Source organism: Rhipicephalus sanguineus, chromosome 3 (genome assembly GCF_013339695.2).
Source record: "Rhipicephalus sanguineus isolate Rsan-2018 chromosome 3, BIME_Rsan_1.4, whole genome shotgun sequence".
Taxonomy (NCBI): Eukaryota; Metazoa; Arthropoda; class Arachnida; order Ixodida; family Ixodidae; genus Rhipicephalus; species Rhipicephalus sanguineus.
Genome location: NC_051178.1, coordinates 152,113,515 through 152,135,894, shown reverse-complemented (window position 1 = coordinate 152,135,894; position 22,380 = coordinate 152,113,515). Strand labels below are relative to the sequence as shown.

At 45.2% G+C, this 22,380-nt stretch overlaps 1 protein-coding gene across 1 annotated transcript in view; it reads left to right on the top strand.

Moving 5' to 3' along the window:
* Positions 1–22,380, top strand: part of LOC119387467 (dual specificity mitogen-activated protein kinase kinase 1) — a 38,227-nt gene that overhangs the window by 3,051 nt on the left and 12,796 nt on the right. The window contains exons 2-10 of the mRNA XM_037654858.2: positions 3,283–3,508; positions 4,105–4,251; positions 5,191–5,268; positions 5,445–5,496; positions 8,275–8,399; positions 8,896–9,049; positions 13,603–13,679; positions 15,570–15,631; positions 21,158–21,203. Of these exons, the coding sequence (XP_037510786.1) occupies positions 3,283–3,508; positions 4,105–4,251; positions 5,191–5,268; positions 5,445–5,496; positions 8,275–8,399; positions 8,896–9,049; positions 13,603–13,679; positions 15,570–15,631; positions 21,158–21,203 (967 nt within the window). The remainder of the gene's footprint in view (positions 1–3,282; positions 3,509–4,104; positions 4,252–5,190; positions 5,269–5,444; positions 5,497–8,274; positions 8,400–8,895; positions 9,050–13,602; positions 13,680–15,569; positions 15,632–21,157; positions 21,204–22,380) is intronic.

Below are 22,380 nucleotides of genomic sequence, written 5' to 3'. Positions count from 1 at the left end.
ACTGTAAATTGCTGTGCCATAAAACTTATGCATCTTGGACTTAAGATATTCTTATCATATGCAAAACTGGAGCAGTGTCAACTCATGCATTATCGTGGATAAGAACTAGCACTGTTTTTCACAGTGTCATTTGTGCAAGAAAGTCACTTGTGCACAGTAGACATACACTGCAAAGCGTCGTCTTCTTTCCTGTCCAGACTTTCATTTCTGTTCGTGTCACTGCTTTACTTTCACTTCACTATTCTCCCATGCGCTGTAATGTGCATTGCAGCCACTGGCTCATGAAAAGAATTCTATTGACAGTATTGTCATCACTGAATGGTCATTTCTAGAAATAAAAAAACATGCTACATATAAAAAAGCACATCATACAGGCAGGGTATTGTTTGTGAATAAAATCTGTTCATTTAATCGCACTGGCCTTAAGGCCTTCATTGAAGGGCACTATAAAAAGTGCATATGAAGCCAGCAGACAGTGTACCTAAGTAAATAATTCAAAATTGTTTTATTCGAATATATATATATATATATATATATATATATATATATATATATATATATTGTAGCGAAGCCTTTGAGTTGAGTAAGGGCTGCGCTCTCTATAGCCTTCTAGTGGGTCGTCCTCTTGGGCTCTTCCCGCTCGCGCTCTGAGCTCGTGTTCTTGCTTGACTGTCGCCATTGAGCATCGTCGCCGACTGCCGTCTAATAAACACCTCAACAAATTGGTGGAGAGTGCTGTGCTCCCATTCGATGCCCCTGGAGCTACGGTCCCGTACCCTACCAACTACCATGCCTCAAGACGCTGCTCAGCAAACGCCTCCTCCAACAACGACCTCCTGCCCCGGTGTCCCCCGCATCCGCGACCCCCCTATCTTCACCGGCGCGGATGGGACCGACGTTGAGGACTGGCTTGCGATGTACGAGCGTGTGAGCGTACCCAATAAATGGGACGAGGCAGGCAAACTCAGCAACTTGGTTTTCTACCTCGCGGGTGTGGCGGGCCTGTGGTACAACAACCACGCCACCGATTTCCCCACGTGGTCTGCTTTCAAGACCGCCATCATCGACGTGTTCGGCCGCCCTGCCCTTCGTAAACTGCAAGCCGAACAACGTTTACGTGAACGAGCTCAGCAGACTGGTGAGTCCTTTACGGGCTACATAGAAGACGTCCTGGACTTGTGCAAGAAAGCCGACGCAGCTATGCCTGAGTCTGACAAGATCCGCAACGTTATGAAAGGCATCGACGACGACGCCTTCACTATGCTGCTCGCCAAGAACCCTCGTACTGTGGCCGAGGTGATCACGCTCTGCCAAAGCTACGAGGAGCTGCGCCGGCAGCGGTTGCTGACCCGTCGACCTGCATCACGCGACGCCGATCTCGCTGGCTTGTCGGCCATTTCTGATCAGTCCGCCTTGCTAGCCGAGATCAAGTCCTTTGTGCGCGAGGAAATTGCCCGCCAGTTCTCCCTACTGGCCTTCCCTCAGCAGCAGCATGTTGAACAGCCATCGACCACGCTGCTGCCTCCCTTACGCCGCGCTATTCAGCAGGAAATCGCGGAGGTCATGCCGGAATATCACCAGCCCCCTCCGGCGCCTGCACCGCTCAGTTACGCGCAAGTTGTAGCCAGGTCACCCCAAGCGATCTCTGTGGCTGCCCCACTTACTTACGCCGAAGCCGTCGCCAGACCTCAGGCCTTTGAAGCGAGTGTGCCGGCTGCGTTTGCCGACGTCATACCATATATATATATATATATATATATATATATATATATATATATATATATATATATATAGTTGAGAAAGGAAGACAAACGTGCGAAACACGCTTTACTAACGTTTCGGCAGGAAGGCCTGCCGTCGTCACTCTGACGTTAGATGTGCAGCTCGCTCAGCAACGAAACGAAGTATCTGGATCAACGGATGATAACGGCGCTCGCTTATCCTCCTCCCCCCCGTTCGAGGGAAACAGTGTCATCACGGAGGGCGTTTCCGCAGTGAATGGCAGACGCGCTTTTTGGTGCGTAGGTTTCGGTATCGCCAGCCAAATTAGCCAGATTTCATCACTCCGCGGTGATTACCAGTGGCCGCCTTTCAAAAATTTCAAAGCGGCTATGGGCTATTCTCAGGAAGGACTTCCATTCGCCCATTTGACTCAACCACTTATTTTCACTGGTTAAAAAGTAAATTTTTAAAATTTCTATAATTACTGCTGTAATTAATGTTTGTACGCATCTCAAAATGCCCTCTCCCACAGTAAAGGTAACGCCGCAGGTAGCACGCAGATACCTCCTTTCTGTGATTTTAAAAATAATACTGGACACATTTCTTGAAACACCGTGTATATATATATATATATATATATGCTTGCCAACTGTTGCAACTGAACTGCGTTCAACATATTCCCATTTAATAGGATAAGCAGAAATTGTTTAGTTAACATATTTCTGAAGCAATGTTAGAAAAACGATGGTTGCACGTATGATCTTCTGCTTATTTCCTTGGTCATATTTTCCACTCATAACCAGGCATTTAAGAGAGTTGGTGCCTTGTGTGCAGCTTTCTGCATATTGTAAACTTCAAAGGATCCTTCTGAGGTGACAGTGATAAACACCCACAAGAAATCGGTGTGAAAGAGTAACATTTTTAAAGGGACACTAAAGAGAAAAATCATTTTTCTCATATGAGTAGAGTACTTTTTCACAATTCCAAAATCACCATGCTTATCGAGAGAAGACACTTAGTGAGAAAACACGATAAAAAAAAAGTGGGTGGCAACTGCACCTTAAAATTCCCACTTCAAACGCTGTAATGTCATAGATTTTGACGGTGTCTACTAGTTCCTACGTAGTTCCCAATCGGTAAAAATGAAGTGCATTGTCCTCTGAGGGGGCCATACATAGACTAAACATACCAAGTTTCAAAAAATTTCGTTGAGGCAATGTCGCTAAAATATGCACAACTGATGTTGAAATCTGTGACGTGACGTGATTTCGGCACGAAATTTGAGAATGAAGCTTTGACCTTGACTTCTTCCTTTATTAATAAACCTATGATGGTGAAATTAATGACATCAGAGTTCTCAGCGTACAATTTATCGATCTATACAGATTCCTTGTTTCACTTTAGTGTCCTTTTAACACTGTAAATATGGGTTTAACCGAGGCTGTTGAGATTTTGAGTTGTTCCATTAAGTGTGTTGAATTTCAGTGCCCTTGAATTCACTTTACCAGTTGCAGACCAACTTTTTCACACTGCTGTCTCAAATAACTTTCGCTCCTGCAGTAAATCGACACAGAACACGAGCATCGAAGACTTGCAGAAAACACTCGAAGGCTTGGACTTGGATGAACAGCAGCGCAAGCGGCTGGAGGCATTCCTGTCCCAGAAGCAGAAAGTTGGCGAACTCACCAGCGATGACTTTGAGAACCTTGGTGAGCTTGGTGCTGGAAATGGGGGAGTTGTCACCAAGGTGCTGCATCGACCCAGTGGCTTCATCATGGCCCGGAAGGTATGGCCGCTCAACTTTTACACTGTTTCTGGATACAGAGTGCAAGAGCAATCTGCATAGCTTTGTTTTGGTGACTTACAGAATGCCCTTGTTACATTGTTAACCACATTAGATGGTTCGCTATACTGTAGCACCTCGTATACTTCGCATGTCTTCGTTGTCTGTCTTGTGGTTATGCTGCTCAACTGCTGACCCAAAGGAGGTGGGATTTAATCCCGGCTGCGGCGACCGTGTTTCAATGGAGGTGAAACGCTAGAGGCTGGTGTACTTGCATTTGGGTGCACGTTAAAGAACCCTAGGTGGTCGAAATTTCCAGAGCCCTCCATTACGGCGTCCCTCATGATCATATCATGGATTTGGGATGTAAAAGCCCAACAGTTATTATTATCATGGCTTCATTGTCTGTTAAGGTTTATGTGGTTGCATCTAGCAAAAACAGGCCAGGTCAGTTTGCAAAATTTTAAACACCCATGGCTTCTGTTGCTTGATTGAGAGGTGCATGCAGCCATTTAAGTGCTTTGGTGCGAGAGATATTTCTAACAAATAAAACTGTTGCGTCTTCAGTGCGTATGGTGATTCTTTGCTATCTCGCGCAGCTGATTCACTTGGAAGTCAAACCTGCCATTCGGAACCAGATTATAAGAGAGCTGAAGGTGCTTCACGAGTGCAACTCTCCGCACATAGTGGGCTTCTACGGAGCCTTCTACAGTGATGGCGAAATCAACGTCTGCATGGAGTACATGGTGAGTGGCAACTCCCATCAGACTTCACTGTTAATATTTAATTTTCTCATGTGTTGACTAATTAACTATCCTGTTACATAGACAACCTCAAATGGTATTAGTTTAGCAACTGTTCGCAATGTGTTCATCCAGGCACAGCAGAGAACTGACCAACATTGGCTAGATCATGGGTTCTCAAACTGGGTTCTGCGGAACCCAGGGGTTACGTGAAGAACGTCTTGAGGTTCCGCGAGCGGCGAGAACGAATGCAACCCGCTCGCGTTTTACCCCCATTAGCAATTAATTTATTTATCAAGGCAAGCAAATTTGCACTGCATTTTGCATCTAACAAAGCCATCGCACGCCACATCCACACATCGGGTGTCTGTGGGTAGCGAGAGACCCATGTCACGTGGTATGCCAGCACTAAAGACTCGTTGTCTAGTGCGCACCATGAAAGTTGCGTGATTTGCAGACCCATGGTGACAGAACGCGGGAAGCGCTGGTAATTCATGCTCGTGAGCGTTCAAACCAGTCCAAACGATATTAACGGGCCCCCTCAGCGCTTTATTCGTGGCTCATTGCGCATCAGCGATCACGTGGCACAGTTTTCATACACGGTGATTTGCCACCGCTCTTTGTTGGTTTGTAATCAAAACGTGCAATGAGCACTTTGATACGGGTAAGAGGCGTTGCTTCGTGCCAGCTGTAGGCCATGCGAGCATTAAGGCTTAGCTTTACGACCGGTGCATCGGTCGACAACCGTTTCGCTGTGCGACTGGCATGCCTTCTGTTTTGTTTTGCACAAAATAAAACAGACTTCTGTATGTCTGGTGCTTCGTTTGCGTGAACACATTGCTTATGCTGTGCGTTCTAGTTCTAATTGCCTCAAACTGTATCATGGTACTGTCAGCGCTGGCAAAGCACCATGACCAGCTCATGTGTTTAATAACATTGCAGGATGGCGGCTCCTTAGACTTAGTGCTAAAAAGGGCAGGCCGCATACCTGAAAAAATATTGGGAAAGGTCACAATAGCGGTGAGTACCACATTTTCATGCAAGACACTTCGGTTTCCAGATGCAAGTGTGCACTGGTCTAAAAACTGCAATTAAAGATAGTTGTGAATGTTTTGGGAGTTCTAGAGCTTTGCTTGCATGAGTTTATGCAGTTTTGTATATTTGCTGAAAAGACTTCATGCGAATATTTTTTGCAGGTACTGAAAGGTCTCAATTACTTGAGGGAGAAGCATCAGATAATGCATCGTGGTATGTGTATAGCTATTTTTGTATTATACTTCTAATTTCTTTTGTCTGCTTGTCATTAGCATAAGAGTTAAATTTGCATGCTTATAGGATTAAAATTGTTTTTGTGGAGCTAAGATGTAAATGCAGCGAAGTGAACACTAAGAATGAAGAGATGTTGATGCCCTGAATGTATACTAATGGAAACAAATGACAGGTTGTACTTGTCTTACAATACTAAATGCAAGACAATGTTTTCTTGAAACAATAATGTTCTTAACTACTTTATTTCCTGTCATTACTAATTGTGGCTTCCATCGTCACTGTGTTAAATAATTCGTTTAGTGGTTTCAGCTTGCCTATGCCGCCACTGTTTAAAGATTTCTAAAATGCTTTAATTTTGCATGTGGGTCTTGGCACTGCAGCAGCTCTTCCAGTGATGTAATTAACAGCTCACCCAGTATTAACCACATGGTCTGCACAAACATGTAGTTGATCATTGAATGTTTCTACACCTGCGTCGCATTTAGCTTACAATATCCTAGCTCAAGTTTATATTCTGTGGGTATGTCTTTCATGCTGTCAAGGGACAAATTTTAAGGCTTGCAGCTAAAGCATGCTGAAGCCTGTCAGTAATTGTGTATCCACTGTAGGATCATGGCATTTGGTTGCTTTTGGTGTTGCTTTTGATGTCACAGTTTGTATGTTGCAAAATTTAAAAGAGCCCTGCAATGCCTTGCTTAGTTATTCTAGAATGTTGTTACTATTGGACTCTGCTGTCTTACGGATCTCCTGCCGCAAGAATTTTTCATATCTATCAAGTGGGGGTGTAGCGCAAAATACTCTTTCTCTCTGTTTTCATCACCATGAGCATGCTGGAACTTAACGGGTTAATGGCAAGAGGATGATGCAACCCCCTAAAAGTTATGTTACCATGCGTGATGACTTGAGCATTTCCTCTTCATTTTTTTTTTGTCCTGAAGGGGTCCGCTCCTGTGCATGGCTGGTGCAGAAGCCTAGCTCCAGTTCCAGCCGCACGCAGTTGTACTGTGCATGTGTCAACGTCCCCTTCCCATAACACGAGTCATCGCAGCTACGACTGGTTTGGGTGAATAAGGCAACAGGCTAGATCAACAAGCAGCACTTTATAGCTACACTAGCAATAACGTGTAAACATTGCGTAGAGGGATAGTCCACTCTAGTAGAAAACAAAGGGTAACGCTTACTCCTTCGGTCGATGCTCGGCTCGTGGGTCCTGGGGGTGATCTCGTACGTGGGTCGTTGCCATAAGTCAGCAGTACAAGAGAGAGTCGTTTCCCTGCCCAGTCGGCTGTTTTATTCACCTCCCGTCTCCCCCCCCCCCCCCCCGCGAGGGTTAATTCACTCGCGGGGGAAGGGTACCCTCGCCCGTGAGTGAGGAAACGAAGAGTAGCGCAAGCTGGCTGTGGGGTGGAACATGTTCTAAAAGGGGCTACGGTGTCCCTTTCTAAGCGACCGGTTTGTCCCCGCTGCTAGACTGCGATTGCGCCTCCGTTAAGGAAAAGAAAATGGGCGCCCGTGCTCTCACACAGTCCTTTTCACCGCTACTTGTAATGCAGATGTGCAGTTTTCCGGCGCATGGAGCACGTAGTTGGCTACTGCGGCACCTACGCAATGCGGTACACAGCTTCCGAGATTGTCCACCTTGCTGCATAGTATTGTGAAGAAGAGAGCAAGCAATCTTTGGCTGTTTTTGAGGCTAGGGTTGCCACCTGTCCAGTTTTACACCAGCCCGGCCGGTTTTTTATACAGCGAGCCATTTGCTAGTCCGCACCTGAGACCGGTCGTCATTGGCCGGTTTCTTGGGCAATCGTATTGGGAATATTATTTTTGGCGATTTATAATCATCCATTCAGCAACTATGACGAAAAACTCGAAGCCAGGTCCCTTGAAGTATATACCGATCATTAGAATAGAACATATTATTGTGCTTATAGAGCATTTTATTGTGCGTTCCGTGTATGTATATAAATATGCAGTATATTAGGGCACATGCATTGTATGCTTTTTAACATTCGTTCGTGATATGATGTCACTGGTCTGGTGGATTTAGACATATGCATATAGCTTTCTGTGGACGAAATATGCGCAATTACTTTTCAATGCAGCACATTTAGAGCTATAACCAGAAACTCAGTCACTTTTATTGCAAATGTTATTCTGTGCACTGGCATTTTTGTGCCAACCTGTAGAGTGGTTGGTTAGCTCAGTGTGGTTTTGTGTGCATGCACATTAGTATGTTGATTTCTCTCTAAATAACCAGGACACAATAAATGGCATTGCATGGGAAAGACTTCACATGACGTCTATTGTTTAGGATAAGTGCAACCTCCTGTATAAATTGTACCTCTCTCCACTTTGGGCCGATTTTTTTGGCGGAGAAAGGTGGAAACCTCATTATTTCAGGCTATTGTTAATTCCTTACTGCACAAGTAGTATTTGGATCACATGTTCACAAGATCCTTGACCACAGATTTGAAACATTTTCTGTCTGTGTTCATATGGTATTACAGGGCCCTTTCAAGATGCGAGAGCTGTAGCGTGATGAAACTGCCCATGAAATACTATAGCATAAATGTGTCAAATCTTTCAAGATATTGCCTTCCTTTAAATATAACTTGATATTCTTCATTGCCTTTCGTACCCAGCGTGTTGTGATGCCTGTGGTTCAGAAGTTTTATTCAATAAAAAGCACTGCTTGTATGTCGAGCTGAATTCATGCAGAAAATGACATTTATTGGCTCTATGTTGTGTCACTTGCAGATGTCAAGCCATCAAACATGCTTGTGAATTCTAGGGGTGAGATCAAAATTTGTGACTTTGGTGTGAGTGGGCAACTGATTGATTCCATGGCAAACTCCTTTGTGGGAACACGGTCATACATGTCGGTAAGTGTCAATGCTGCCCCTCCTATTCGGCATACGTGAACCTAAAAAGGTCAGGCAAACTGTTGCTTTGCCATTGAAACAAATGCGCGTGTGACATTCAGTAGAGTAAAAGCTTGTTAATTCGAATTTCGCGGGGATGCCTGTTGAGTTCTCCAAAGGCAGAGTTACTGGCTGTGCGGCTCATGATGTCAATCTGGAGTGTGTGCCAATTGGGGCAGGCTTGGGTGCATCTGCCTTTGAGGAGGCAATGCTGCAGACTTCTGAAGTTGTACCCGACTATAGCTAGCGCTTTAAAATAAAAATTTGCTCATGATGTCATCTGTTGTAAAATAAACTGATGCTGCTGAAACTCTTGCTATCAGTCTACCTGGCACGGCACTTCACAAACCTTTTTTTCATCTAAAGATGCTCATAATAAGACTCAATGTACGTTTCACATGTCATTGCCTTCGCATTCACTCTTTACTAATACTATATTGCCTTATACTTGTGACAGCCGGAGCGACTCCAAGGCACGCACTACACGGTTCAGTCGGACATTTGGAGCCTGGGCCTGTCATTGGTGGAAATGGCACTGGGCCGCTACCCAATCCCACCACCTGATGACCGAGAACTGACTGCCATCTTTGGCCGCAACTACACCCCTGAAAGTGAGCGCCAACTGCTGGAGATAACCGGTCAGCTTTGCTGCCGTGTATCTTTCCCTAGTTTCATATAAGCTTTAAAATTTTGTGGGCCATTTGAAGGGGTTGCCTTCACAGTAATCTGGCATGAATGTACACCTTCTTGCATATGGTGCCGAACCTTTGGCTTCATACTTTAAAGGGTCTGACGTTTAATGTTTATCATATCCGTCTTTTAGTGCTACGAAAAGCTTACTATTAAGTGTCCACTTGTATCATGGTAATGCAGAAAATGCCGTGCAATAGTGTAAAAACCAACATATAGTCCGAGGTTTTTTTCTAGATTTTATGATTCGAAATGTCAGCCCTGTACCAAGAATTTTCAGCGGGAATTCACAGTTTTGGTTTTGGTATTGTGTGGTGCTATCATCATCATCATCAGGCTTCTTGGTTATGTAGCGTTTAGTCCTACTGGCAATTGCAAGCGCTTGGTGCACTTTCACGACAGCCACGATTTTCGCGCCATGTCAGAACCGCGATTAAAAGAAAGGTTATCTCAGCTGCCGAAACCATCGGCAACTGTGCTGCGGGGCAGCAGTTCAGTGGAAACGAGCGAAGCATTTGCAGTTGGGGAAACAGAAGGAAGTCCACTTTGTGTTCAGCGGCCTGAGAAGTTTCCGAAGGCCGAAAAATGGAGAGTTTTTCCGACGTCGAAATTGACAGACTTCGTTCGGGAGCAACGGAGCCGTGCCGGGGTTCCCATCACATTCGTGCTCGACGCGTTTCGGTGTCACCTCCTTTAAGCAAATGCTGCACAACTCCCACGCTGAGCTTGTAGTCATCCCGGGAGGGACACACCCCAGCTGCAGCCGCTTGATGTGTGCCTAAATAAACCATTTAGGGCCCACATCAAGCACCTTTATATGGAGTGGATGAGGTCTGGAGAGCTGAAAGTGACCCCTGCCAGACGGCCGAAATGGGCCTCGCCAGTGATGCTGTGCACGTCGATCGCCGAGGCTTGGGCCTGCATTCCTGAGGCGCTCATTTGTCGTTCCTTCACGAAATGCTCGATTTCAAACGCCCTTGATGGCACTGAAGATGAGGTGCTGTGGGAGGACATCTCTGACAGCGGAGTTTCGGAAGAAAATGCATCAGATGACGATGAATAAGTGTGTAAATAAATGTATTCAGTTTCTGTTTTCCTTGGGCTATATTCAAGTGAAAACGTTTTTTTCTCACGTTTGCTATCACCGAAATACACCTCGGACTATATGCGACTGAGCTATACGCAGGTTTTAACGATACTTTTCTGAATTTTTCGAGAGCCTGGTTCTTTTCTGTCCATGTCCTCATGCCTTACTTTCTTCCTCTAAAGCCATTAACTTTTTGTCTCAGAGAGAGACCACAGAACTCCGTGTACTTATAAAGTCACTTGCGTACAAAAGCACTGAAGTGCATTGCCATGCAATTAGAGACTCCACGGCTTGTCACGGGCCTGCCGTTTCGCCCATTGGTGCGAAGGCAACAACGATTTTCAGCGTGAATACTTGATCGGGTAATATGTACAGGATAAAGCACAAACGTCTGCCTAATAGAAATGATTGCAATTTTAAATGCTAATTATGGTTGGACTAAATAACAGCCACCTGTTTACCTTATCTTGAAGGCTTCCATTGCACATTACCAAGGCTTCTTGAAAGGCTGTGCAACATGCTGGTTTTTGCTACTTTCTGTGGCAATTAAAGATTATAATTCTTACCTAAATAACAAGCAGCAAGATTGATTCTGTTGCTATAAGTCATCTTTTCACCTTTGCCTGCATCGAGAGGCATACCCTGGGGTGTTGTCATTCCCTAGGCAAATTGAGTTAAACAAATCACAGAAGCATGCAAAGCGGCACTTTGATATTAACTAGACATTTGGCTGGAAATGCTCTGCAATTTATGGCACTTTTGTCTAGGTTATTTCTTTCCCACTCACTACTTTTGTGGCATCAAAGTTGGGGAACATACTATAAGCATCATTCAAATGAGTCTGCATTATTGTTTTGATAGGCCACTTTGGCCCTGTTTAGGGAGCTCCTGTGTCAGCCTTTTGTCACATGGTTGGGATGGTCAAGCATGCAAACCTCAAGCTGATAAAAATACAACTTTTTATTGGGCGAACCTGTGCCCAGAAGAGGAGTAACACTCACAGTGCAGTGATTGCAGCGAGTACAGTAGTCTGTCATCGATAATCTGTTGCTGGCAGAGCATATTGGCTTTTAAACACAGGTAATCGAACATTTCAATACTGTCACTGATGTTTGGCTAGCTACAGAACGAACTCCACCACTTATGTCATGCACACAGTCTTATCAGAACAGTCTAAAACGGTCGTGAAGTTTCCCAGCGTGGCTTACACCGAGCCATGGCACTACGTGCAACAGTCATGTGGGTGAAGCCCGATCACATAACAAAGAGACAGGTGCGCATGGCACTGTGAGATAGAAGGCATGGCTTATAAGTCTAGGGAATCCTGGATTGAGTCATACATATTGTCACGGCCCTGACAACTGACAGCAGCTCAGCGTAATTCCCGAAGATGACAACGACGGGGTGTCTTAAAACATACCTGAAGTGCCAACCCAAAGCCTTGTGTGGTTTTGTCTGTGAAAATTTTTATATTCATAAACTTACTAGATTTCTGGCATTTTATTTAGTGAAATTTGCCATTCACCGGCAACATGATGTTAGGCAAGCTAAAAATAATCGCCTATACAGTAAAACCTCGGTGATACGATTACAGCTCATACGAATTTCGGGATGATATGAATTTTTCGTTGGTCCCGACCAAGGCCCATTGGCCTGCAATGTAAGGGAGTATGGTTGTTACGAACCGATTTTCACCCATCCACGTTTGATACGAACATACGCTACCGCCCAGCTACGAAGAGGTGCTGTCCGCGCTGTCGCGGAAGCGTGCCAAGCACATGCGAGCGCGAGAACGCAAGCGTGGGCATTTTTCACCGCACTGCCAAATCGTCAGAATGGCGGTGCAAGAAAAACATTACACCATCTCCCGCTAAAGGGGACCATGAGGCGATGCGAAGCCGAAGCACATGCACGCTCGCGTTCGTTGGGCATGCTACCGACCTCGGGCATACTACCAGCATCGGGCATGCTACCGACCTCGCGTCCTGGAACGCGAAGTGGAACACTACGTGCGTCATGTCTCCCTCTAGCCTGGCCATTAATTCTCACAGGGCGAGCGGGGAACGCAGTCGACAGGCGCGTGAGAGGGGAGCAGCGTAGGAAAGGAGAAGGAGGGGGAGGGGACGCGCATGCGCTGGCACTCATCGCGGTGCTGCGCAGGAGAGAATTTCGGCATGTCGAGCCCGCACTTCAGAGGAGTCACAGAGGAGAGGAGACTAGAGGAGGAGAGTAGCGCATGCGCCGCGAGAGCAGAAGCGAGAACGCAGGAGAAGTGCACGCAGGTGCTGGTAGAAAAGTGGAGAGAGTAACGCGCAGCTGTTGGAGAGAGGGAAGGAGGAGAGTTGCGCATGCGTAGTGTGAGTACGGACTACCAGGCCGGCGCCGAGGGACATACCCCTGAGCAAGAGATGCCTTCGCATCTAAAACACTTTTCTTACTGTCAGAATAAACCTTCAAAGACGTGTCACGGCCTCCGAGATTGTGTGCGCGAATCTTTGAGGCTCTTATGTGCCTCCATGTGCCTTCGTGTTTAGATTACAGATGACATTAGCGCCATGCTTTTTTTTTTTTTAACGCGTCGACGCGGGTTGCTCTCGTTGTACTGTGTGTACACGTGCCTGCCTCGTGCATCAGACATCGTATGAAAGGTGGACGAGGACCGGAAGAAGGCGAGGATGGTCTTGGTGAAGGAGTCAGGCCTCACAACGTCAACATGCGCGTCCGTGGAGGTCGCACTTGCGCGGGCACGGCCATAAATCTCCCAAAAAACATCCCCAAAACCTCCGCGATAACAAAATCATAACACAGGACCGTGGTTCTGTAATTTTGTGGCCTTGATCCATCGCGTCAAAGCGCTTCTTTTGCTACTTTCGCTGCAGTACTCCGGTGTCATAAGAAAAATCATTAAAAATTTGGAGAGGGCTACTGCTGTTGCGGGTTCACCTGGTTCATTAATTAAATACGCGCGTGCGGGCCATATATTTACGGGTGCTGCTATGATTGCCAACATCTAAAAACTTAACTGACAATCATTCAGGGTTCTTCCTGACGTTGCTGCGGCCCTGAAAAACAATAAATGAAAATGTACACCAGCTTTCTTCTGTCGTATGCTAATTTTCCATGCTTTCTGGTGATACGAATTTCGGATGATCCGAGTATCTTTGGGGGTCCCCTGAGATTCGTACCACCGAGGTTTCACTGTATTGTTACATGCACGTAAAAAAGTTCGATTGGATTTCAAACACTCATCACTAGTTTTAAGCAAGACTTTTTTGTAAATGATAAAAAGCAAGACATTTCTATAAATGACTGTTTTGTGTTGAAGGCCATTTTACAAGATATAGTAAGTGGGAGACAAGTGTGTTAAGGGGTCTTCTTCTTTTGCAGGTAACTCCGGCATGGCATCGGGTGACGGACCACGGCCCATGTCAATCTTCGAACTTCTCGACTACATTGTTAATGAAGTGAGCAACAATGCTTTTGTTTTTTTTGATGTTTACAAGACCGTTCTGGAAGTCTCACAAGTGAAATGTTTTGATTGGTGTTTTAAAGTCAGTGCCAAAAGAATGGTGCAAATTATACTAGTGTTTATGGGAGTTTCGACTCTTTACGTTGAAGACTAGTAAAACCTCATTAATTCAAACTTTACAGTACTGGCATAAAATGTCCAAATTGACCGAATGCTGAATTATCGAGAGTCTCAGGAAAGCAACAAACGTCTATTACACTAATACACTTATATATTCTGCATGAATATGCGAATTCCGTTGTCATGGTGCATAAGAGCTGTGTAAAAGCCACAATTCTCGTCATCCTACGACTCCCATCACAAAGCAACCACGGCACAAGACACTCTCTCATCAATTAATCCTAAACATGTTTTGCACCCCTCCCTTGTCATGCACCGCCGCCACAAACACCGCCACGCACTGATGATAATTTTTTTGCTAGCAGTATGGCCTGCAGCAGATCTTTTGTCCATCGTGATGTAGCAGGCGAGTTTTATGCCAGCATGTGGATTGCGGCTAAAACACTCAGCTTCAAAAGCTTCCACCATGTTTGAGTGTTGTGATATTGCATGCGCGTTGCACTGCATCAGAATGAAGCTGCTGAGTGCTGCACCTGCTGTGAAAGGAACTGTGGTCCCTAACAGCGCGATCATAGGCAGTGTCCACGCAGCTCTGAAGGCACGCGCACAACCTATGCACACAGAATCTAAACTACTGAGCACTGCGCCGCATCTACTGCGGACGAAACCGTGATTTATAGCAATGCAGTTCCATGCAGTTTTCAAGGCATGCGCAGCCTACACACGCTGAATTAAGAGGTAACTGCTGTTTGCTGGTGATTCACAATCGTGGACGGTGACTACGCAGGTCTGAAGGCATATGACAAAAACGAAACTGCTGTCACTATTAATGCGATGGTTGATCGTGCTCTTGCAGTTCACATTCACCATGTAAAAAGGAAACTAGTTTGATGCAGCCACTGAAGCCTTGGTTGCCAACAATGCGGTAGTGGATGGCAACCATGCTTTCCTAAAGAGCCCTTGACCAATGCGTTGTCACGTGCAGTGGTAAACACAAAAAGGCATGGAGCATTCTGGCTTTCCTCTCATTACTGTACGATTCACGCTGTTGACGGTGGCAGTGTAGATTGTGCCACTTCATTTCTGTTGGACACACTGTTTTTGCGTCGCACATTTGCGGCACTTAGCGCACTCCAGGGATCATCTGAGCTGACCGGGTTGAGGCTAAGTATGACTGAACTAATGAGAGTTTGATGCCATAAACATTGCATGTGATTATGGGGACCAGAAAATAAGTCCAAATTAAGAAGCTTTAATAAATAAACACGGTGGCCTTAATGTGGTTCCGGCCCTTCGGTACTCTCAGCGCATTGATTGTAGTGGCGGGCATGCTTGCTGAAGAAAGAAAGGACGTGTGACCTAATCGTTGCCTTACGCCTTATAGTTGTTGTACGATTGCCTTGACGCTGATAGTTTAAAAATGCTTGATTGTTTGAGCCACTTCATGGCACGACTACTATATTCATTAAAGTACAAGTACTATAGAAATTACTGACATATTAGAGTGAACCATTCATTATGCTTGCATTATGGTCTGTTGGATGGGCTATCTGTAGCAGTGTCGTATAATTGAGTCAGTGGCAGTTTAGAAGGGCACATCTTTGATGATAAAGCGCGTGAGGCTGACCTTATGAAAGCTTACTAGCAAAGTGCATTAGATCACTCCAAAATTATCAGAAGCATGTTCATTTTACTGATGTGATGAGGACATGCTTGTGAAAAAGGCTCGCTTTTCACTTGCTTGACTTTGTGTTCTTGCTTCTAGGCCCCACCTTCAGTGCCAGCAGGTGTCTTCTCGCCAGAGTTCAAGGACCTCGTTGATCGTTGGTTAGTCACAGTCATTTAGCTTTTAACATGAAAGTGTTTTTTTGCCGGGGTCCACCAAGACTTCAGTGACGTATTTCCGTCACGGAAATGACGTCGAAAAAATTTACATGATCAGATGGCAAAGAAAAAAAGTTCCGTCAACGGGCATCGAACTCGCGACCGCTCGGTCTGCAACAACAGATGCCGGGCACGCTATCCACTGCGCCACGGTCACAGACTAGAGGTTTTACAAACGCACCTTTTATGTCTACCACTCTTCCGGTCGGCGGGGTGGTATTACCCTCTCGGAGCGGTAAAGTAAAGTAATTCGTCATTACTGTGGCCTCTGCGATTAACACCTGCAACGCGTTACACGTCCATCCCATTCGGCGCGTTTTCAATAGAAGTTCAATTTTGTCAATGCCTTAACACACCGTGAGGTGGCGATCTCAGCCCAAGTGTCGTAAACGCGTCGGCCTTGCTCATAGCATCATGGTAACCCAAACCAAAAATAGCTCTGCGACGCGCGCCTGCCTCACCTGGCTGTAACACCGCGTTCCCCGCTCACGCGCTCGCCCCGAGAAAATCACGGCCGGGGGGCGGCACGACGCGCTTTGCGTTTCCCTCTAGTCTGGCCGTGGTGTTCAATCACATTTTAAGGGGAGATGTGGGTCGAAATCGCGATTTTTTTTGGAAAAGTTGAATTTGTGTTTTGTTGTATTCCCCCAAGCCTTCTCTTTAATATATTAAAGAATCAAACCTATGAATCAACTAGAAGTTATCAAAAAATGCAATAAAAGCCCTCGTGGTGGCTCCTGAAAGCGCGAATTTACCCAAATTTCATGAACGCGGCATTTCGCTCCGCGGCGTTGCCGGCTCTTGAATTCTCGCGGGAATGTAGGCCTAACCCTCTTCTCCCAGAGCCCACTTCAACAACGCGGCTTTCTTGCTGAAAATACAGAAAAAAAAATCGTTTCCCCTCCATAGTCTAGTGTAACATCCACCATAGTCTAGCTTTCAAACATGTTTTTCTCAGTTCTTTGTTTTGCTGCATTTTTAGAGTTTGTGCAATAAAATTTGTGCACTTTATGTAGTGTGATCGTAATGAAATTTGGCATGCTTATAGTTTAACATGTCCTGAATTCAAAGAAACAACTTTCACAGTTTTCCACAAGCATTTTCAGCAAGATGATTTCATAAGTTTCTTCCTTGAGAATGGTAAAACTGAAACTCAGCATTGGAATTTTTTTCTAGGCTAACACACATATGTTACCCTATGTTTTCTTGCTTTATTAAGTTCCTCAATTCATTAGGAGCAATATGAGCTATTTTTTTTTTAGTGTTTTTGGTGCTCCCTATTGTTCCCTAAGCTCGCACAAAAATGCACTGTTTTCATAAATGCATGGTCTGCAAAAAATTAACCAAATGAGCTATAAACGAAATAAAAGCATATTTGAAAAGAGGAGCTCAATCTCTATAAATGGTAAAAGTTTCATTGAGCTGTGAAAAATACTTCAAGAAAAAATTTTCAGAGGAGCATCTCCCCTTAACATGCCGCAGGATGGCAACCAAGTTCTGCGTCCACTATGCGATGCTCTTCTGGCTATCGCACCTCGTTCTCTTGCTACGCTTTCACCGTTAACTACTACAGCTACCACAAGGTTTTGTTTAATCATTTAACATGGACGTTAGTCATCAGGATGGAGATGTACCACCAATCATCGAAAGTGGGTGCATTTACGTTAAACAATGCTATAGCTGCCAGACGTCAGTATACATTGTGCAAACTCTCTTGTATCAATGTACAGTAAACATTCAGTTAATTCTGTAGGGCACGCTTTACTTTTGTGTTATTCCAATTCCTATGATGGGAGGGATCAACCATCTCTTTCACCGTACTTGCAGGCTTTCTTGCTCTTTTCAGTGCAGTTGTTGCTGTCTTATTCTTATTTTGCTTTCTTGTTCTTGTTCGACTAGGCTTATCTTGTTCTTTTCCTTGTTCACACCCGTTCACATGCAACCAACCTGTTACAGCATTAGATGACTGCAGCCTGTCTTTGTTTTTGTGGTGTGAACAAGGTGCGCAGAAAGCAGTACTACAGTAAAAGCTCGTTAATTCAAACTCGAAAGGGACTATAAAATTGTTCGAATTAAGTGGAGTTCGAATTAGCGGGCGGGCGCTAGAATGAACAGACATCGCGCCACACCGTGCGGAGAGAACCTAGAGACGCCACCTCTGGACTCGTTCCTGCAAATTAGGCGATACTACACATTTGTGGCAGGTAATTTCGTAAATTAAGTTCATGCTCAAACAGCGAACAGAACTGTTTGATCAGTCAGTGGTACGCCAGAAACAAGCAGCGACTTGCATTCACGCGAGCAGTGAGCTTAATGCCAAATATACGAAGCTATTTGTGCTCCAAAACACGTTCATTTACATGACACAGTTAACGCAATCAAAATTTAAGGTTTTTCTTTCTTAGTTTATTTATAGAAAAATATTGAAATTGTCCAAGGGGACACGGCTAAAGGCAAACATTGCCTGACTGGGCCGTGCCACCCATATAGCAGCAGCAGCAGACAGACGACATTTACAATCATAAAATCATACATGGAAATCACTCACTACACTTGTTTTACACAGATGAAAGTAATGAGTTATTTCGGTGATCAAACTGGGCTGATTTCTGTGCGGAAGAACGAAAGCCAGAGGGCTCCCAGTTCGAATTAACCGTTGTAGATACCGACGCGTTCGAATTATCGGCAGTTTTCCCCCATAGAAATACATAGGGCTGTGCCGGGACCAGGGCGTCAGTTCGAATTAGCAGTAAGTTCGAATTAACTCAGTTTGAATTAACGAGCTTTTACTGTAGTAGTGTCTGTGATCCTTGCTTATTTGCCGTTTGTAGATGGCTGACAATTGAAATTAGTCACATTTTAAAGAGGCATAAGCTGTGCCTTCTTGTAATAACTTGAAGTTCATTCGAAACACCCTGTGATGACTTAGTAGTTTATGCAAAAATTATGGCATTCTATATCCCGTTGTGGTACAGTGACCACATATGTGAATGCAACTTGTTTCTGCTAATTCTTTGAACCAGTGGCTGAAAGAAAGGGCAAAATACATAGCTCATAGGATGAATTGAACCTTCTGCATAGTCATTGTGTCTTCACTTGACCTCAGTATGCTGTGTATGGCTAGCTGATCACCTTTGTACTACAATGTTTGTCGGGTCGTTCAGCATGCTGCGTTCTACGACCAATGTCAAAATTATCATTTTTCTTTGCTTGATAATGAAACAGCCAAAAACAAATTGCACATGCATCTAAAGCCTATGATTTGGTTCTTTTGATGCAAAAATGGAACATGACTGACTGCAGAATAATTAAATATTTAATCACATGCTAATTGCAATTAATTACTGAAACTTGCACAAAACATATTGCTTCATTTTCTTTTTTGGAATGTAATATCGAGAGCCTTGTAATTACATATTTACTCGAATCTAGGCTGATGTTTTGTTAGAAAAAAATGATGTGCGAAAGTGGGGGGGGCGGGTGGCATTCTACGGTAGCTGCACGGGTGACGTGGTTGCTAGGCTCAGCGGTGGAGTAGTGGTCCCCACGGCTACACAAGCGAACCGCGGGGTCGGCTTCACACTGACCATTGTTCTGAAATCTCGCAGTCCGACGTTCGTGCAGCGAGGGCGGCGAGGGTCGTTGAGCCGGTGAGCTTTCACGCCGGCAAGGGTGTATTGTGTCACATGATTACGGCGCCGGCGATTGCCATGCACTTTGACACCCCCTCCTCCCTTCTTCTTGTGTGGCATGGAGTTGACAGTTTTCTGGCAGCGATTGTTCAGTGCAGTCGTCTTGGTAGGGTTTTGGAAATGTCGCACTTTAACCGCATGCTCGCGAAACACCTGCGCCACCTGCGCGATGGCACCAACCAAGCGGTGCCACTACAGCACGGCCTTTAAACGAAAGGTCGTTCTTCGCATGGAGACAACTTCAAACCTGCAAGCGCAGCATGAGTTCGGCGTGCACGAAAAGAATGTGCGGTGATGGCGCAAACAACAGGCCAAACTGTTAAGCTGTGCAGCAACCCGCATGGCGTTCACTGGACCAAAAACGGGCCAACACCATGAGGCGGAAAAAGTTGTTGCCGATTTTATCAGGGAACAAAGGGAAGCGGGAATGCCCGTGACGACCGAGATTATTCAGGCAAAGCCAGGGAAGTTGCCAACGTGAAGGGTGTCACATGAGCCAATTTCAAAGCAAGCAGAGGCTGGGCAATGCGCTTCATGAAACGGTTCGGGTTCAGCCCGAGACGACAGACCTTGTGTCAGAAGCTGCCCGCTGACTTTGAGGAAAAGCTTGTCAAGTTTCAGTGCTACGTGATGGATAAACGGTGGGAAAAGGGCTACCAACTGGGGCAAATTGCATACGCCGACCAGACCCCGGTGTTCTTCGACCTGCCAATGGCATAAGGGTGACAAAAAGGGTTACGAAGGAAGTCAAACTTAGGACGGTGAGTTACGAAAAGCAGCAAACGACAGTAATGTTCTGCTGCACCGCTGATGGACGAAAACTCCCCCCATACGTAATATTCAAGTGCAAGACTCTACCAGCGGGCGAAAAGTTCCCCGGAAGTGGGGTTGTGCACGTTCACAGCAAAGGTTCGATGTCCAGCGGCTTGATGGAGGACTGGGTGAAAACAGTTTGGGAACGCCGTCTAGGAGCCGTGTTGTGCAAGCAGTCACTTCTAGTCCTTGACTCCTATCGTGGCCACCTGACTGACGCCGTGAAGACCATGCTTTCTCATGCTAGGACAGACATCGCCATTATCCCTGGTGGCATGACTAGCCAACTCCAACCGCTTGACGTCACCATTAATAAGCCCTTTAAAGATAGGCTTCGCAAGCACTGTACTGACTGGCTTACGTCGGAAGAACATAGCTCACCCCAACCGGGTGCATTAAATGTGCTTCGCTCGGCCAGCTGGCAAACTGGATCACCGCGGCGTGGAACAAAATTCCAGATGAAACAATCATTAGAGCTTTCAAAAAGTGTTGTTTTTCGTATGTGATGGACGGAAGCGAGGATGATGCCTTCTGGGATGAACTCGGCAACAAAGAGGACAGCGATGTTACGGACAATGATGACGACGAATAATTTATATGTACGTATAACTTTATACGCACCTGCCTAAGGGGTGTGCGCTTACGCAATAAAAATGATGGGTTTTCTACTGATGAAACGGGGTTTTTTTTCTCATTCGGCCTGCATTCGAGGTCAGTTTTTTTTTTCTTTCTTTATTGGCCTTGCGAATTTCGGGGGTCGGCCTGCAATCGAGAGCGACCTAGATTCGAGTAAATAGGTATGTTGCTTTAATTTGACACATTTGCAGACACTGCATCATAATTCACACCTGAAGGGGATATTTCTCACAAAAGTAGGGAGAGCTGGGCAAGTTGATGTGATAACATAATTGCACTGTTTATTAATCGTGCTGTGTTTTTAATCCTTTTTTGCATGATATCGCAGCTTGAAGAGGAATCCAAACGAGCGAGGAGATTTGAAGACATTAATGGTAAGTAAGGTGCTTCTGTTGCTTGGTAGGGCCAACCATTCTATATGCATTAGACATTCAGTAAACAGAAATCTCAACGGGATTGCTGCCTAAATGGAACAACTGCCTCTAACATGATTGGTTTTGTGCTTGAATTCCACACCCCTGTTCATCACCCAGTAAATACAACTCCTGTTAAATGGAACATAATTTCCTGGTCCCTTCATGTTCTGTTTAATGAGAGTTTACTACAGTCAAATCACGTTATAGCAAACCTCAGATTAACGGTCGTTTCAGATTAAGGAATATTTTGAAAATCCCCTTCGAAATGTCCATTGGTTTAATGTAAAAATATTTCACTGCTATGAATTTCAGTATACCGAATATTTCAGAATAATGTATCAAATGTTATCGCCCTTGTGCCTCAACAACACTTTAATATAACGAATTGTGAACTTGAAAGGTTACCCGCAATGCCCAGCTCCGCACGAGATCAGTGGCTCCGTACATGTCACTATCATCATCATCAGAACGCCTGCTTATTTCTCTATGCGCCTGTCCTATTCTGAATGTGACAGCCCTATTGGCATCACCATCACCTGTACTTTTCATCAGGCTTCACCTAGCTGGCTATGTTTAGTCGGATGGCTACATCTACACTTGTTGCACGGCTGTTTTGCTCGTCATTAGCTTCGTGTTTGTACATTCGTAATGAGCTCTGGAAGCAGCTTGAAAGGAACACGGTGGCAATTACCAGAGGTGTCTTATACAGCAAGACAGTGAAAAATGCAGTGCAAGTGACCTATGGGATGAAGTCGCATAAAGACTTGCCATGGATGCTTCAGTAACGTTTGAACACTCAGCGTTGTGCAGTCGGTGTGATGACGATGTATGCACATCGGCTGAACTGAGATCAACACTATTTTTTTTTATCAAGGAAACAGCGATAAGGATGACGAGAGTGAAGGCGACGCTAAAATAGCGCATGTGAACTACAGTATAATCTCGTTACAACGAACTTCGCGGGACCGCCGAATTTAATTCGTTATTCTGAAATATCGTACGGTCGCCGACCGATAAATCGGACACCGATAATTCGGACATGCTCGGTAATTCGGACAGTCGCGGGGCACCGCCGATGATCGCATAGAAGTAATGTGTAAAGACGACCGATATTTTGGACAGCTGCGAGATCTAC